Here is an 18,365-nt window from a genome sequence, read left to right as displayed (position 1 = left end):
CTACGTTGCGTCTGTGCGCGAGGGGAAATCTGCAGAACCGTGGACGTGATTATTTTACAGAGAGAGGCTTCGGGTCTCGGGTGCGACCTGTGGGTCTTCACGCGAGCCTGCGAGCCCGTGCGTGCATCGTTGCGACTGCAGCTCAACGCAATTCAATATAACGGTGTCTCGATCCGACCGCGTCTCCGGGCGCCGTCCCGACACGGGTGGGGGGTGGGGGTGGGAGTGGGAATGTTTCCTTTGTGTTGAGAGGCAGTCGGTCGCGGACGTAGAGAAGACGGGGGGAGATTCGTGAGCCTCGACCTGAATGGGGGCAGGGAGTCGACAGTTGCGGTGGGCTTGCGGGAAGGGGAGTTTCAGCCTCTGGGGGCAGCAGAGGAGAATGAGCGGCCTCCCAATGAGAGATGGTTGGGTGGTGGGGGCTTCGATAGAACTCCTTGGTTGCTGGAGCGGGGAGAGCGCGTGGAGGGGAGTCGAGTGAGATGAGAGGGTAGCGGTAGGCAAGGGTGAGTTCATGGGAAGGAATCTGAAAGACCGTGAGTGCGATCTTGATATTGATCTGGGGTTGGTTTTGGAAGTCAGCGGGGGGGGTGGGGGGGGTTAGAAGCAATCGGGGTGGCGTGCTCTCAAAAAGTCTGGCAGCATCGCTTTGGATGGTGCGGATAACATTTTGAATCGTGGCACCACACGATCTCTCACGCTGCATCTTCGCTGAAAAGAGCCTCTTACCGAGATATAACCGTGGCCCCTCCGTCCGTCCGTCCGTCCGTCTGCCCGGCAGTTGCCCGTTCTTGGCGGAGAACCTGAACCCCGCGGTGCCGGCGGTCGGCGCGGCTCTCTTCATCTTCGTCATGTGCAGCCTCCTGCGCACGAGTTTCAGCGACCCCGGCGTTCTGCCCCGCGCGGCCGCTGACGAAGCGGCCGACCTGGAGAAGCAGATCCTCGGCTCGGACGGTAAAACCCCCCCCCCCCTACCCCCAATCCTCCCACCCCCCCCCCCAACCACCCCCCCCCCCGTGATTCAAGTTCATGGCGATCATTGCCGGCAAACCACCAGCGGGGTTACGGCAGCTCGGCATGCCGAGGGAACGGAGGGACGCCGAGTTCTCTGCGGGTCACGGTTGGCTTTGTGAGATGTTAACTACCTCGCCCGGTATACAGGAGGTCGTGGGTGTCGATCCTGACCCGGGGACGCCTGCTCCTGTATATTTGGAGTTTGTGTGTCTCTGTCCCCGTGGTCGTGTGGATTTTTTTCTCTGGATCCTCCGGTTTTTTCCTCCACAGCTCTGTGGGCCTTGCCTAGTAAAATAAAAAAAAAAGCATCACGCGTTTTAGACTTGGCTGCTATACATTTCCTCGTGATAAGCTTTTAAGCTTTTAAAAAAACAGCTACACAGCTGAAATGTAAATAGTTTAGTTTTTAATCGTAATCACCGATCGACATTATGTGAACGTCATCATCATCACAAGTCTTAATGAATCGTGCAAATACGTGGATTACGTGACGCTTTTCCACACTCGTTGTTTGCCTTCAAGTGTTTAATTGGCAAGTGCGTAGGCTTTCGCGATCAATATCATCAATAATACAGGCTTTTTTGGGGTTCGATCACGTAAATATACAAACGTGTCGCTAAATATCATCTGCCACCACCCGACACAGCCAACTAGTAAGGTTTGTCACGTAAACAGAACGCGGCCAATTCCTTACTAGTTACAGCAACACCGGTCGTGTGTTGGAAAGCCCAGCCGCAACATTTACGATCCGAGTATCCGCTCGCGTATCGGCATCTGCGAATGTGTTTTCAGTTTTTAGCTCTGGCTCGTTTTTTGCAAGCTGCGAGCATGCGTTTCGATGAATCTGTCCGATTTCCCGGCTCGGACACAGTCGAGTCGCTTACAGCAACCGCAGCCGTTGCGCGAGAGGGGGGGGGGCTCTCCTCCTTCGTCACGGCGCCACCCCTCCGGGCGGCGGAGGGGTGGCGCGCCTTCGCCCTGGGGGGGGGGGGGGGGGGTGGAACAGCGATGGCGAGCAAGAATTGCGCAACGCCGCTGGGAGCCCTGGGGGACCGAACGCGCTCGGGAAGGAAAATCTCGACTCGTGCCACTGGCGCGCCCAATCTCGTGCCGCCTCGGTCTACGGGCGGAATGCCCCCCCCCCCCCCCCCCCTTGATGGTGATCCACGGCACTGTCCCCTTCTGCTCGGCGGCGTGGTTCAACCCATCGATCTCTGCCCCCCTTCAACCCCGTGCCCGCCATGCCCCCGCCCCCCCCCTCCTCCCCGCCACCCCTACCCCCCCCCACCCCCGCAGAGGTGGCGAACGGCGGCAACGCGAACAACTACCGGCCGCCCCCGCGCATGAAGGAGGTGAAAATCAACGGGCAGAACGTGAAGCTCAAGTACTGCCTCACGTGCAAGATATTCCGCCCACCGAGAGCCTCCCACTGTAGCCTCTGCGACAACTGCGTGGGTGAGTGCTGGGCTGTGTGTGTGCCGTGTGATGGGGGTGGGGGTTAGGGGAGGGTGGGGCAGAGCGAGCCGTGACACAGCGGTTAGCGTTCGAAACGCCAGCATGACGAGATGTTATCTCCCTCGCCCGGTATACAGGAGTCCGTGGGTTTGACCCTGACGCCTGCTGTGTATTTGGAATTTGCGCGTCTCTTTCTCTTTCCGCCGTGATCGCGTGGACTTTTCTCCTGGGTCCTCCGCTTTTTCCCCTCCACATTTAGGATCAACATCACCACTCGTTTACAGTATTTGGCTGCTACAAATTTTCACATGATGATGATGACGGTGATGAACTTCGTTGAGCCATCATTTGTGATAGCCAGGTCACTTCTGAAAAAAAGCTGCATTAGCACAGAGGTGGGCCTTGCCTGATAAAATAAAAAAAATAGTTTAGTTTCGTTGACGAATATCTGCACCGGTCCTCGGCCTCGCTGTAGATTGACTTGAGCGTTAAATTGGCGCTAGCTGCCTCCGGCGTGTAAACGTCGGCACTGGAGAGACAAAGGCGGCCTGTCGTGTTGCCGCCGACCCACCCCAATTGCTTGCTGTGGCGTGCCGGACTTAATAGGCACTCGCTAACATCACTTTCCCAGCAGTCTGTTGAGGCTTTGCAGGGTATCTTTGATGTTTATGTGTGTGTGTGTGTGTGCATGCACATGGCCTGGCACAGGCGTCGTGGGGACGTCACCACCACTTAGTGGCGAATGGCGGCTGTTGTTGTGCATGCGCACACACAAGGAATGATGTGGATGTATTTGTGGGACCCGTTATTGCCAGTGTGAAAATGATAAAAAATAGGAGGATGCTTATAATACAGGAGGTGTTAAGACGTGCAGAGACCCAATAGACACCTTTTACAAGGCATCAAGTCTGCATTTACGTGAACTATTAAAGCTTACGCATTGTCCTTGTGTTCGCCTCTTGGCGTCCTTTGGTCTACAGCACCGGTGGGACACAAAGCCACGATAGAGAGAAGGCTGTCTCTGGTGTTGGCCAATCGGTTTCGAGGACAATGCAGACTTGATGCCTCGTAATCGGTGTCTGCCTGGTGATGTAAATGTCAGTGAACAGTCTTAACGATCGCACCGCCGGTGGTGATGGTTGTTGATGTTGTTGCTCGTGCGCTCTGTGTGTGTGTGTGTCTCCCGCGTGCGGTGCGGTTCGTACGCAGAGCACTTTGACCACCACTGCCCCTGGGTGGGCAACTGCGTCGGCAAGAGGAACTACAGATTCTTCTACATGTTCGTCCTCTCCCTGTCGCTTCTCACTGTCTACATCTTCGCGTTCATCATCGTGCACATAGCCCTGCGTGAGTGGCAACCACCACCACCCCCCCCCCCCCACCCACCACCAAACACCGTGCGCTCGCACGCGGCTCATTATTCATTTACACGATCCTTTGGTCGCCCCTTGCTCGAAGCCAACTTGCCAACATCGGCTGGGGGAAACTCGGGTCGTTGAACGGCGTAACCCGTCGCGGCGAAACGCCCCCCCACCCAAAGAGGGTTACGCGCTGGAAGCACTTGGGCCCCTCGCAGGCCTCCCATCGTAGCAATGACGATCGGGAGTAGCCGTAGCCTTCGGTGGTTTTCTAACGTTGCCCGCACTCTTGCTGGGACGACGACAACAACAACAACAACAACAAAAAAAATCGATAAACGATGCCACGGGATGCCCCTCCCCCGCCCGCTTAATTTCCAGACGCGTGCTTCGCTGCCTAAACGCCCGCTGCCGTCCCGGTTTCCTGGAATATGTTCACGGTTGCCGATGATAGATTTGCTTATTGACTGGATTGACGCCCAGGATTCACTTACGGGGGGGGGACAGGGGGGCGGGCGGGCGCTCGATGTCGCGCCCGTGACCATGTGGTCGTAGCAAGGTGGAGAGGCTAGTGAAGGACGCTTACTGGGCAATGCCCAGGCTAGCTTTAGCGCCTTGAGACTAGCAATAACGAGCGAAGCGCCGGGCAGATAAAACGCAGCACGTTATGGACAGCTGAATTTAACTATTAAAACTGAACTAAGACTATTTTTTTTATTTTACCAGGTAAGGCCCACTGAGTTCTATAACTCCTTTGCTTAATGCACCTAGCCACAAATTATAGCTCAATGTAGTGGCTTATAGGAGTATTTATAGCAGCCTGACCATCTATAAAAAAGAGCTTTATAGCTCATCGGATTCCTCTAGTATAAATGAAGATCCTGATTCTGATACTCTTAAATGCATATTTCTAAATGTCGAGGGAAAAAACTGGAAGTCCCGGAGAAAAATCCACGCGACCACGAGAACAGGCAAATTCCAAATATACTGCAGGCGTCAGGGGTCGGGATCGAACCCACGACCTCCTGGATACCAGGCGAGGTAGTTAACATCTCACCACGGGTAGAGAGAAAGACACGCAAATTCCAAATATACTGCAGGCGTCAGGGGTCGGGATCGAACCCACGACCTCCAGGATACCAGGCGAGGTAGTTAACATCTCACCACGTGGAGAGAGAGACACGCAAACTCAAAATATACAGCAGGCGTCAGGGTCGGGATCGAACCCACGACCTCCTGCACACCAGGCGAGGTAGTTAACATCTCCGAGCCACCGTGTGGCGCCTCTTGACCGTGGGGCGAACCGAACACGAGCTCTCGTTCCAAACAGCGAGACGCAATTGGTGCGGAAATATGGCCCGTGAGTAGATTGCCGCGTGAAGTGCTGGACTGAATGTGCATTGTTGGAACGGGGGTGTGCGAGGAGGGGGGGGGGGCTCCTTTTCTTCCAGAGTGTAGAGTGTGCCCGAGCGTTCCTTTGTATGCACAAAAAGACAAAGGTCCCCCGTATAGCCTTTAGCAGACTGTGTAGGGGCAAGCGCTGTTAGCGAGTAGTGCCTATGAAAGGCATGGTACACGAGGGGGGTGGGTGGCCAGCACCGTGCCCGGCCGCCTTTGTCTCCCCAGTGGCGATTTTTACACGCCGCGCCAGGTACTCGTGTCAGGCTGAGTCGACCTAGAGGAGGCCCAGGACCGGTTCATATATTCGTCACTGGTGTTGGCGGTGAGCGGGAATCGAACTCGAGTCCCCGGGGTTCGTAGTGCTGCGCGCTAACCACTACCGCTCCAAACACAATCACACACGTGTCCTGCATGTGCAGGCTGGCCCGAAAGTCAGGGCACACAGGGTCAATTAATTCATTTTAACGCTGGCATGAAAGCGTTTTAGTTGTTTATTCGTTAAGTTAATATTTTATCCACTGCTGTCATTGTTGATATCGATTTTTATTCCTTTGAGTGTCACCTGAAATCGGGCGCTGACAAAACTGAAATGAATTTTGACAAGACAACCTAATTGAGGAATGTTCAGAGAGTTTGTGTACGTTGAACTTCTTTCGCACCGTACGTTGCCAACCGTGCTAATCGGAGGTGCGAGAGGGCGCCATGGTGGCGAGATGTTAACTACCTCGCCTGGTTTACAGGAGGTCGTGGGTTCGATCCCTACCCCTGACGCCTGCTGCTGTATATTTGGAGTTTGCGTGTCTCTCTCTCGCCATCATCACGGTGGCTAGGAGATGTTAACTACCTCGCCTGGTATACAGGAGGTCGTGGGTTCGATCCCAACCCCTGATGCTTGCTGCTGTATATTTGGTGTTTGCGTTACTCGCTCCACGTGGTCGCGTGGATCTTTCTCCGGGTCCTCCGAGTTTTTACCTCCACGGCTTTTTGTGGGCCTTACATTGGTAAAATAAAAAAATATATATCTTCTTTGGTTCTTTCGGTAAAGTCACGTAGAATGAGAATAAAATAATAAATTGATAAAATAAAATAACACAATAAAATTCTCACAACGTTTCGGCCACACCACAAGCAGCCTTCATCAGGTGAAGGGACGAGACTGTCTGGAGGACAGCGCTGGAGTGACAGTCTCGTCCCTTCACCTGATGAAGGCCGCTTGTGTTGTGGCCGAAACGTCGTGAGAATATTATTGTGTTATTTTATTTTATCAATTTATTATTTTATTCTCATTCTACGTGGTGACTTTACCGAACGAACCAAAGAAGATGAATCCTTGCGGTCACGAAAGCTTTAAATCGAAAAAAATATAGTTTCGTTTTAATAAAAGCTGCGCGACTACTGTGCGGGTCGGCAGAGGGTAGTGCAGCAAACCCCCATTGGTGACCCGACACTTTAACTGCCCTCTCCCACACCTCCATACCGCCCACGTTTCACCAACACAACGCTGACCAGCGTGGGGAAGTATGGTCAAAGAAACCCCCCCCCCTCTCCTCCCCCGATTCATCCAACCACGGTTCGACGACAAAGCAGTGAACACGCGCAACGCCGTGTGTACAAATAACCGTTTGCGCGCACTTTGACATTCTCGGCCTGGGGCCCCGCTTCTCAAATGGGGCGGTGGGGGGTTTGCGATAGCGGCAGCCTGACCTCCCCCCTCCCCATGTCCGCCCTGCGCATTCCTTCTCCTCTCTCGTCCCGCAGTGTCTCAACGCGACGGCTTTCTGAACGCGCTCAAGGACAGCCCTGCGAGATATCCTTTCTGTGGCGTCAGCCCGCGTGGGCCCGACCCCCCCCACCTCCTGCGTCCCCCCTCCCCCTGCCACCACCTCCCTGTTTGAGGCGCCGCGGCCCTGGCATGGAGATGCTGCGTCCCAGCACGGTGCCGTGTTGCGTGCATCACGTGGCACAGGTAAGTGACTAAAAAACGATGCAAATTCGAATCGCCTTTGTACGTTCAAATTTTTAATCGCATCGTCCCATGGCGGGACAAAGGTCTGAGATGAGGGTTCGCCGCCGCGTCACTGTTCCTGTATCATTCCGCCTGTACGTTTCGCACCGCTCAGCCGGCCTGCTCAAGAAAGTAGTCCGTTAAATTTTGATTTAAAGCTTTTCGTGACTGCAGTAATTCATACTCTTAGCTCTTTCAGTAAAGTCACGTTTTATATAGATATTTTATTATTTTATTGTTTCCCTTCAACGTGACTTTACCGAAAGAGCTAAGAATATAAAGTAGTCCGTTGTTGACCGCTCAGTAACCGCGTTATGACGAGGCGTGGTGGGGGGGGGGGGGGGGTAGTGCGTGCGCTCCGCGGTTATCACGGGCGCGCGGAACGTGTTCCCGAGTGGAATAACCGCCCGTGTTGTGTACGTGCGCGTGTACGTACGTTGGACTTCTTTCGCACCGTGCGTGGCGAACCTCATGGCGACAATGCGTCGCGGTGTTGACACCGTCGCACGCGAAGCGAGGGACTCTCGCCGTGCCTTGCCCTCTCACGGGCGGCCGTTTCAAACCCCCCACGTCGTTCGTGCCGTGGCGAGCAGGCGCCACAGTGGCCAGGAGATGTTAACTACCTCGCCTGGACTACGGGTAGTCGTGGGTTCGATCCCGACCCTGACGCCTGCTGTATATTTGGAGTGTGCGTGTCTCTCTCCCCAACGTGGCGTGGATTTTTCTCCGGGTCCTCCGGTTTTACCCTCCACATTTAGAATCCGCATCACGCGTTTGGAGCATTTGCCTGCTAGGAATGTCCATGTGATGATAAAAGCCACTTCATCATTAGACCTCCTTTGCCAGTACCAAAATGTAATAATAGGGTTTTTCCCCTTTTTTCTGGCAACAAAACTGAAACCTTCTTACAAGGTTTCATGTCTGCATTAACCACAATACCTGCAGTCAAAATGTTTTTTGTTTGCATTTTGACTGCAGGTATTGTGGTTAATGCAGACATGAATCCTTGTAAAAAGGTTTCAGTATTGTTGCCAGATAAAAGGGGAAAAACCCTATTATTAAAAGCCACTTCGTTGAGCTATCATTTGTGACCAGGTCGCTTTTGACAAAGAGGTGTATAGCTCAATGGACCTTATGTGGAAACATCTAAATAGTTTAGTAGTTTAGTTTGATTTCCAGTTCGAGATGAGAATGCTCAGATGTGGCGAGCCGGCGGGTAAATGTCAACTTCGCGAAGACGTCTCCTTTACGAACGCGCGCGCGCGTGGAATAATCCTAATCCGAAACCCTTCAGACGCAATCTCGTTAGTTGCCGAGACACTCCGACGTAGCTTAATTGCGTGAGCCATGGGAGAAGGGGAGGGGAGGGGGCATTATCCGACACGTTATCATCCCCGGGTTGGCCAGAGCGAGATGCCCGGAGCTGCAGCAGTCGCATGGGGTTTGTGTCCAGTGCTGCGCTTATCTCTGGCAGACAAATTAATCCCTCCCGGGTCAACAGTTGAAAGGTAAATATTGCAATGTCAAACACAGATAAAACGGTAGAGTACAAAGTAGTGAACATTTTATCAAAGCGTAGAACATTTGGACTTGGCAATATATTTCATGGCGTGCGTGCAGTAATAATATGTGCGTGTGTTGAACTACTTTGGAACCAAATTTTGATTTAAAGCTTTCGTGACTGCAGTAATTCATATTCTTAGTTTTTTCGGTAAAGTCACGTTGAAGAGAAACAACAAAATAACAAAATATATATAAAACAATAAAAAATTCTCACAACTAAGAATACTTTGGAACCGTACGTAGCCAACCGTGCTATTCGGAGGTGCGGGGGAAGGATAAAAAAACTAAACACAAAAAGCAGGTATGAAGAAGAGAGTTTAAATCCACAGCTCCAGTAAAGGAAAGAGCGTTCCAGACGGCCGCAGAAGCAGCGCATCTGAAAGCGCCGGGCGTGATGATGCCAGTGACCATCGCCTTTGTTCGATGTCCGAGCCAAAAGCCGCTGCTGCTGTGAGGATGAGCGGAGTTTACGTGATGATGGTTTATAGATTCTTGACGAGGTCAACGAGTTATCGTAGTTCAGTTGCGACAAGCACTTTGCGTGTAATAGCCAAGGGATGGAATGCCTCACGAGTACGACGTCAACTGGGGATATGGAGCGGCCGCGGTGTGGATTGTTGCATCACGGGATCGGGAGGGGTGGGGGGGGGGGTGGCGTTGGCTTGGGATGGGGTGGGGGGCGTGGGGGGGTAACTTCATCCAGCAGTGGATTGATCACGAACTGACGATGGCGACGCTCGGAGTCTCCAAGCCACTGCTCGGATTTGATAGGGGAAAATCAAACCTCTCAAGGGCGTTGCCGCTGGGAGAGAATAAAATGCGACTCTTCCGCTCGCAACCGTCCCGTCTGTAGTGGCGAACTCTCTTTTTTGCTTTGCGTATTTATTGCCGCTTGCGATGTGCCGACGGCGGCGCCCGTCGCAGTTTCTCTCCCTGCCTTCCCGATGCATTAAAATTAAATCCGCGGCAATCTTCACGTTGCCCAAACGCCCACCCCCGGGTCGTTTCGTGGTCACTACTTCAGCGGGCGATTTGTTGAAGAATGTTGATTTGAAGCTTTCGTGACTGCAGGATTCCGTACTCTTTGGTTCTTTCGGTAAAGTTACGTGGGTTGAAATGAAATATATTTTTTTAGTCCACGGCATTCGTGGTGTGCCCCCCCAAACAGCCCCGCCGTCGGGGGGGGGGGGTGCCCTTGGGCTTTGTTGGCGAGTTGGCCACGAGTCTTCGCCCCCTGTTGTTGGCCTTGACCACGACGGGGACCGCACTGTGCTGGAAGCGGTCGTCTGCTTCTTCTCCGTGTGGTCGATCATCGGACTCTCGGGGTTCCACACCTACCTGGTGGCCTCCAACCAGACCACCAACGAAGACGTGAGTGCCACGCCGCGCCACCACACTCCACCACCACGCTGAACTGCCACACTCCACCACGTTGAACTGCCACACTCCACCACCACGCTGAACTACCACACTCTACCACACTGAACTGCCACACTCCACCACGCTGAACTACCACTCCACCACCACGCTGAACTACCACACTCCACCACGCCGAACTACCACACTCCACCACGCTGAACTACCACACTCCATCACACTGAACCACCGCACTCCACCACGCTGAACTACCGCACTCCACCATGCTGAACTTCCGCACTCCACCACGCTGAACTACCGCACTCCACCATGCTGAACTACTGCACTCCACCACACTGAACTACCGCACTCCACCACGCTGAACTGCCACACTCCACCACCACGCTGCACTACCATACTCCACCACGCTTAACTACCACTCCACCACGCTTAACTACCACTCCACCATGCTTAACTACCACTCCACCACGCTGAACTACCACACTCCACCACTATGCTGAACTACCGCACTCCACCACACTGAATTACCACACTACCACACTGAATTACCACACTCTACCACATTAAACTACCACACTCCACCACCACGCTGCACTACCACACTCCACCACGCTGAACTACCACACTCCACCACGCTGAACTACCGCACTCCACCACGCTGAACTACCACACTCCACCACGCTGAACTACCGCACTCCACCACGCCGAACTACCGCACTCCACCACGCTGAACTACCACACTCCACCACGCTGAACTACCGCACTCCACCACGCTGAACTACCACACTCCACCACGCTGAACTACCGCACTCCACCACGCTGAACTACCACACTCCACCACGCTGAACTACCACACTCCACCACGCTGAACTACCACACTCTACCACATTGAACTACCGCACTCCGCCACGCCGAACTACCGCACTCCATTGCACCTCTGATTTAGCACGATTGGCTACGTACGGTTACGAAAGAAGTCCAGCAAACATGCATCATTAAGATTAACAACTACCGGCTCGGCGCCACGGACGTGTGCAGAGAAGGCTTTGAAGTGGTCATCAAGCGGCCGCCCTTCCCCGCCACCTGACCCCCCCCCCTCTACCCCATGGGTGTACCTCACTTTCATCGCCGCACCTGCTGAATCGCCTCCCCGACAACCCGAAGCACTATTTAACAACACCGATGAACGTGCCGTGTCCCACGTGTGTGTGTATATATATATAAATGTAACGTAGAAGTTTACAAATTTTCAGCCGTCCTCGTCCTCCTCCTCCTCGTCGTCCCACGTGCGTAGATCAAGGGCTCGTGGTCCAGCAAGCGAGGAAAGGATGTCTACAACCCGTTCAGCCACGGCAACGTCTTCTCCAACTGCTGCGCCGTGCTGTGCGGCCCCCTGCCTCCCAGGTATGCAGCCCGCCGCTCCCTCCACCTCCCCCACCACCAGCCTGGTATGCAGGAGCCAGGAGGTCGTGGGTTCGATCGCGAGCCTGACTCCCGGCTGTGTACTTGGGGTTTGGGTGTTTTCTCCGCGACAGCGTGGATTTTTCTCCGGCTCCTCCGGTTTTTCACCCAACGGTTTTTAATCGGCAATCACCACGCGTGCAGGGGGTAGTTGGCTGCTGCTAGAGGTTTCCACGCGATCATTTGTGGTAGCCTTGGTTGCTCCTGAAAAAGAACTGCATAGGGTCAGTGGGCCTTGCCTGGTAAAAATAAAAATGGTTTAGTAGTTTAGTTTGTACTCTTTGGTTCTATTTGGTTAAGTCACGTAGATTTGTTCACGAGGCAATTCAGATTTACAAACACAGACACAATTTCAACCGAGAAGATGGTTTCAAATTAAGCAACCATTGGAAAGATGTTCTAAATCGAACCAAACATTAAACTAATTTTCAATGGTACAGTATATTTTTTCAAGTAGTGGTACTCCAAACTTTCACAGCTTCTTAAAATTCCCTTTTCACACCATCAATATGTAAACTCCCCCTCCCCCCTCGCCGGCCTGCACATGTTCACCCCCTCTACACCGTTCATCATGCCAAGTCCGCCAATTCAATGCTAATTTTATGCTAATTCCTTTGTCAAGGCACCTTAATTCCTCACACACAAGCTTAAAGGTCGCGGTTTGAGCTTGGCTGTGTTCACTCCAGCGCTGTCCTCGAGACAGTCTGGTCGCTTCACCTAATGAAGGCTGCTTGTGTTGTGGCCGAAACGTCGTGATTTTTGTTGTTTTATTTTTTGCCTACGTGACTTTACCGAATAGAACCAAAGAGTTTGGATCCTTGCAGTCACGAAAGCTTCAAATCTAGAAAAGTTTAGTTTGTCTGTATCTGTGTGTCTGTGTGGGTAGCTTAGCAGTTAGCGCTACGCTGCGCTACGAACCCGGCGACCCGAGTTCCATTCCCGCTCATGGCCAAGACCGGTGACGATTATCCGCACCGGTCCTGGGCCATCCCCTAGGTTGACTCAGCCTCAAATGAGTACCTGGTGTGGTGTGTAGTAAACATCGCCACTGGGGAGACAAAGGCGGCCGGGCTTGGTGCTGGCCACCCACCCCCTCGTGTGCCGTGCCGGCCTTCATAGGGTGCTCTCTAACAGCACTTGCCCCTACAGTCTGTTGCAGGCTACACGGGGAGATCTTTGTATTTTTCTTGTCTTAAGTCTGTGTGTATCTATCTATCTGTCTGTGTGTTTATGGTGTAGGCCAATCCGTTTCAAAGACAATGCACATATTACACTGCGTAACACGACTTTTGTTCCTGGGTAGTAAGTGTTAATTTTTAATTGCTTAAGCCTCAAAAGTATAGAAAGTGGCTATTATTATTATTCCTCACAAACTTTGCTTTTGTGACCAGGACTTTATGTGAAGGAATGACACAAATGCACACCACGTTCTCTCATTGACAATTGCTACATTTATAAATATCACTGTCCTGGTCACAAAAGCAACGTTTGTGTGGAATAATAGCCGTCTTCTGTAATTTTGAGGCATAAGCAATTAGGAAATAACACTTACTACCCAGGAACAAAAAAAATATATGTTTTTGTTACACAGTGAATAATTATCAGAGAATGTTTGTTTGCGTGTTTTGCCACAAGTTTGTGTGGGTTAATGCAGAAACTTGATGCCTTGCAAAAAAACTTTCGATTTGGTGTTTGAGCATCTTCACACCTCACATTTTACTGCCAAATAAAGTCCCACAGATATGTGTGCCCTGTGTGTAAATATACATGTGCCCGTATGTGTGTGTGTGTGCGTGCGTGTGCGTGCGTGTGTTTGTGTCTGCGCGTGCGTGTGTGTTTGCCTGCGTGTTTGTGCGTGCGTGTGTGGTTGCGTGTGTTTGTGTGTGTGCGTGTGTGTTTGTGTGCGTGTGTGTGCGTGCGTGTGTTTGTGTGTGTGCGTGTGTGTTTGTGTGCGTGTGTGTGCGTGCGTGTCTGTGCCTGCGTGTTTGTGCGTGCGTGTGTGGTTGCGTGTGTGGTTGCGTGTGTTTGTGTGTGAGCGTGCGTGTCTGTGCGTGCGTGTGTTTGTGTGCGTGTGTTTGTGTGCGTGCGTGCGTGTCTGCGCCTGCGTGTCTGCGCGTGCGTGTGTGGTTGCGTGTGTTTGTCTCAATCAGCTTAATTGACCGGCGGGGAGAGATCGAGGAAGACGCCTTGAAGACGGTCGCCGTTCACAACGGCCTCAACACCTCGGGCTCCTCGAGCTCTCAGCCTATGGTAGGCCCCGAAGCGTAGCGGCGTCCTCCTGCCGCTGCTGCCTGCAAAATCATCCTCGTGGTTTTAATATTCTTACTTAACATCGTCCAATTGTAGTTTTTGTTCATTGTCGTCGTTGTTATTATTTTGCATCCTTTCATTTTTTTTTTAAATTTGATTTGATGACTGGACAAATCGCATTCACTGGATGCTTTTATTCTTTGGAAAAGCCACGCCACCATACTTCGTAAACAAAAAAAACAAATCCACCACCGACGTTTTAGTTTACCCGTCGCTCCGACTCTCTACTCGCCCGCGGCGTTTGCTTCGCGCCGTGTATATTTATTTATATACACACACACACTTGTTGCTCGTCGGTATATCACAATTTATTTTAAATCACTGAAGTTGTGGTCTGGGTTGGTTGGGCGCGGGATGGGTGGCGTGGGGGGTGGGGGGGGCGGTTGGCGTTTTAGAGAGCGGGGAGAACGCTGTGTGCGCACTTTGAACCCAGCCACTGCTCCGTCGTGTCGTCCCCTCTCGCGAGCGCTTTTCGTGATGCGCTCGTTGATCTCGTGACCCCCGTCGGAGAGTCTCGTGTGAGTTTGGCCGGTAGCGGGGGCGGCGCGCGCCCTTCTAGAGCGAGACGGACGAGACCCCCCCCCCCCCCCTCCCGCCCCCGCAACGCAAAGAGGCCTTTGGTGACGCCCGTTAGGCTTTGTACAAAGGGATTTATTAATTCGATTCTGTATCATTTTAGAGTGCGTAAGAAACGCGACGTGCTGAAAGGCAATGCATTGTCACACGCTCGGTGTCAAGAGTTCCAAATTATATATCTTTTCCACAATAGAGGTTTTTAGGTTAGATCACATGAATATAAATGCGTCGCGAGAGTCTACGTGCTAAAGTATATATTCGTTGGTCCCAGTGTGTCATGTCAATAGCGCGATGGGAATATAATCGGGACGGACAAATTGCTGTTTGGTTTGCCTCTGACCAAATCGCCCGCAACGAACTCGTCGGATCTCCAAATCTCTCTTGGGCTGCGCCTGGATGTTGCTTGTACGCATGTGCGTTGAACTTCGTTAGCACCCTACGTAGCCAGCCGTGCTAAATCGAAGGTGCGGGCAAAAGACAACAAACTAAAGACAAACCAAGCAGTCCTAAACGTGCTTCGAGCTTCTCGCGGAATAATTATTGCGCGTTATATTTTAGTTGCAACGATTCGTAACCGTCGTGTGCTGTTGTGGACTGGGCGAGAGAGCCACCCACCACCACCCCCCCCTTCCCATCTTATTTCTCTGTCGTTCGTTCTAGAACCATCCTACCAATCTCCGCTAGGGTTTGCCGCTATATGAAAACACAACGGTGCGTCGCACGGTGTAAACACCACGATCATCACGTCAACGTTCATTCGGCAAAATATCGTTTTCTCGTGATTATCGACACTCGTTTAATTTATATTTGATATTTTACGTCCTGATCCACATACGTACGATTTAGAAAACATGGTCATCAAAGTTCCAAATATTTAACTGTTACCCGCTTAAGTGATGGCGTGATGGTCATGTGACATCTTGAATTTTTTGCGTTGTGGATCTTTTAATTGTTTCTGTTTTAACTGGCAGCATAAATGCTTTTGTAAATGTTACCGATCGCAAAAAAAGTCGCCATGATTCGAAGACTTGCGTTGAGTTAACATCAGCCGAGGAACTTTTTTTAAAGTTGTCATCACGCACACTGCAAGCACGGCAACGCACAAAAACGGGACTCAAATACGTAAAAAATCGCGCGCGAAAAAGTGATCGGTAATTTGAAGCCGCAATAATCGGCGTATCGTGAAATTGTACAGCGTAGCAGTCCGACCAATCGGAGACGACCACCCACCTTTTGCACGGCACAGTGCCAAAGCGTGCGATTGGCTGGTTGGCCACCGGTGGTGGGGGTGGGCGGGGCGTGCGGTGGCACTTGGCCCACTGTTTGCATCAGCCGGAATTGTGGGTAAATTCATGCAGGTGCACGTTGGGAAAGCTTAAATCCGTTTGCTTAGATACACCCGACGCAGCTGTTTGTGAGATTCGTTTGGTATTTTTTTTTTTGGCCACTAGATGCCAAATAATTTTTGTCGTTTTACCTTTTTTTTCACTGAAATGTAATCTTATAGTACGTATTTGGTCGTCTGGCACGAACACTTTAATGGTTTACAGATAGGTTAATCTGTGTGACATCTGCAGCAGAACATTGTATCCCCGGCAGCCTTAATGCCAGATTTCACTGGTTTTCATAAAAAAAAAATCAATCAAATTCCCTTTTGTTGTTGCTTAAAGTAAAACGGACGTAGCCGACAAAGCGAGCAGCTCTCGCCTTGTCGAGGTCTCCTAGGCTGCGTGGTCCTTCGGGCTGTCAAAACTGCGGTTGGGGGGGGGCGGATGCTGCGTTTTTTGAGAAAGAAAGTCACCTTCGAGTTGGGCAGCAGCAGCAGCAGAAACGACGTCGCATCGCAGTCGTCTTCCTTTAGACGGGTGGCGTCGGTGGGCACGTCTGGAGCGATTTGCGGTGGACGCTCCTGAAAGTCGATTGGAAAGTCTTTGCGATCGTCGGAGGAAGCATCGGGCTTTTTTTTGCCCACGAGCCATGGCCCCGCAGCTCGGCGTGTCTCTCTACAGTGCCTCCTTCCTCCGTTGGGCAAGCGTCTAGGCGCAGCGGCACGGGTGGTTTTTCCACTGCCTGTTTTTGCTGTGCCGATCCGCAAAAACCGAACCGCGCGATACACCACCGGCCTCGCGAGGAGACATCCGAGTCTGCGTTGGGGGGCCAAGCAGGGCCACTGGGCGGGGCGGGGGGCGGGGGGGAGTAACAGACTCGGTCGCTGCGTGTGACGTCGGCGGCACGGCTCGGTTGGTTTCTGCAGTGGAAAAACAACCTGGGGGTCTCCTGAGCCGGTAGCGGGCTGGATGTGTGTGTGTGTACGTTGAGCTTCTTTCCGTACGTAGTCAACCGTGCTTCGTCGGACGTGCGGAGGAAGGCCATGGCATAGTTTGGCACGGCATGGCCCGGCCCGGGAAAGCCTGGCCCTCGCGCAGTTCAGATGTGCACAAGAGCTGGGGATGTTCGTTGTGAGCAAAACAAATCAACTTGGGCTAATGTTTCCTTGAAAAGGGTTGCAATAGCTAACGGGTGAATGACCTCCTTCCTGAAGCCAGGCCCCCCAGTCAGCCAAAAAAACATCGAGGCGACCTCACCCTCCTGTGACAAAAAAAACAAGAATGAAAAAAAAATCCCGGTTTGTTTTTAAAAATTGTATGAACCCATTCGGTTAGCGTCGCCGAATCGGCCAGAATGTGCCCGACATCGCCAGATCGTGGAAGCTACGCGGGGGTTGAGCATGAATTTTTGCGCCTTTACGGACGTGGCTGCCCTGCGCGAAAGACGGGTGCCACAGCCTCCGCAGTGAGGCAGTGCAGCAGAATCCATTGCTGCTCTGCACTCAACGCAACTGTTTTTTAAATTTTATTTTACCAGGTAAGGCCCCACCCCCCCCCCCCACTGACCTACGCAGCTCTTTTTCAGAAGCGACCTGGCCATCAAACTGAAGTGACGCAGTATCCGCCCTCTCCGTGCCTTTGCACAGCCGCGTGAAGTTTTCCGACTAGACACATTCATCAGTAACGCTGCTCTAAGAGGATGACAGTATATGATAAGGCCACGGAACGGATTATCATCTGGGACTGGCTGTTATAGTTTTACCAGTTTCAAACGGCAAATGATGAATTGGTTAGCCGAACAATTACTTTGTAGACTTAAAGCTTTCGTGACTGCAGGAATTCATATTGTTTGGGTCTTTCGATAAAGCCACGTATATAGAAAAAAATATATATCACGACGTTTCGTTCGCAACGCAAGCAATCGTCATCAGGTGCTTGTGTTGCGATCAAAACGTCGTGATATTTTTTATTATTTTTTCTATCTACGTGGCTCTATCGAAAGACCCGAAGAATATAATTACTTTGTAGCTTCAGGGCGAAACGTTATCCGTTCCGTCAGTGGTGCGGTTCTCAATCGGGCGGCACGGTGGCTAGGAGACGTTAACTACCTCGCCTGTTACATAGGAGGTCGTGGGTTCGATCCAGACCCTATCCACGCCTGCTGTGTATTTGGATGTTGCGTGTTCTCGTGGTCACGTGGATTTTTGTCCAGGTCATCCGGTTTTTTTACCCTCGGCATTTAGAAATATGCATTCAAGAATCTTTATTTGTGCTCGAGGAATCCGATGAGCTATAAAAAAACCCTTTGTCACATGTCCAGGCTCCTATAAATATCCACGCGATGAGCCACTTCATTGAGCTAGCAATGCAGTGGCCAGGCTTTTCCTGAGATATACGTTATACAGCTCAGTGGGCATTAACCTGGTAAAATAAAAAATAAAGTTTTAGTTTAGTGTCAATAGTTCAATTCGGCTCCTCCGTAACTTGCACAATCTGCTGCCGGCTGTCCCGTGGGCC

The 18,365-nt window shown here is 51.9% G+C and overlaps 1 protein-coding gene across 1 annotated transcript in view; it reads left to right on the top strand.

The window, feature by feature from the left end:
- The window catches only part of LOC116955558 (zDHHC palmitoyltransferase 14), an 80,199-nt gene that overhangs the window by 48,738 nt on the left and 13,096 nt on the right, over positions 1-18,365 (top strand). The window contains exons 2-8 of the mRNA XM_076053210.1: positions 782-954; positions 2,311-2,469; positions 3,679-3,816; positions 6,987-7,035; positions 10,065-10,167; positions 11,468-11,577; positions 13,785-13,884. Of these exons, the coding sequence (XP_075909325.1) occupies positions 782-954; positions 2,311-2,469; positions 3,679-3,816; positions 6,987-7,035; positions 10,065-10,167; positions 11,468-11,577; positions 13,785-13,884 (832 nt within the window). The remainder of the gene's footprint in view (positions 1-781; positions 955-2,310; positions 2,470-3,678; positions 3,817-6,986; positions 7,036-10,064; positions 10,168-11,467; positions 11,578-13,784; positions 13,885-18,365) is intronic.

This window comes from Petromyzon marinus, chromosome 60 (assembly GCF_048934315.1).
Source record: "Petromyzon marinus isolate PM22_M1 ecotype Great Lakes invasive population chromosome 60, UKy_Petmar_22M1.pri1.0, whole genome shotgun sequence".
NCBI lineage: Eukaryota > Metazoa > Chordata > Hyperoartia > Petromyzontiformes > Petromyzontidae > Petromyzon > Petromyzon marinus.
The sequence above is the reverse complement of the archived record's forward strand: the minus strand, read 5'-3'. Positions and strand labels throughout refer to the sequence as shown.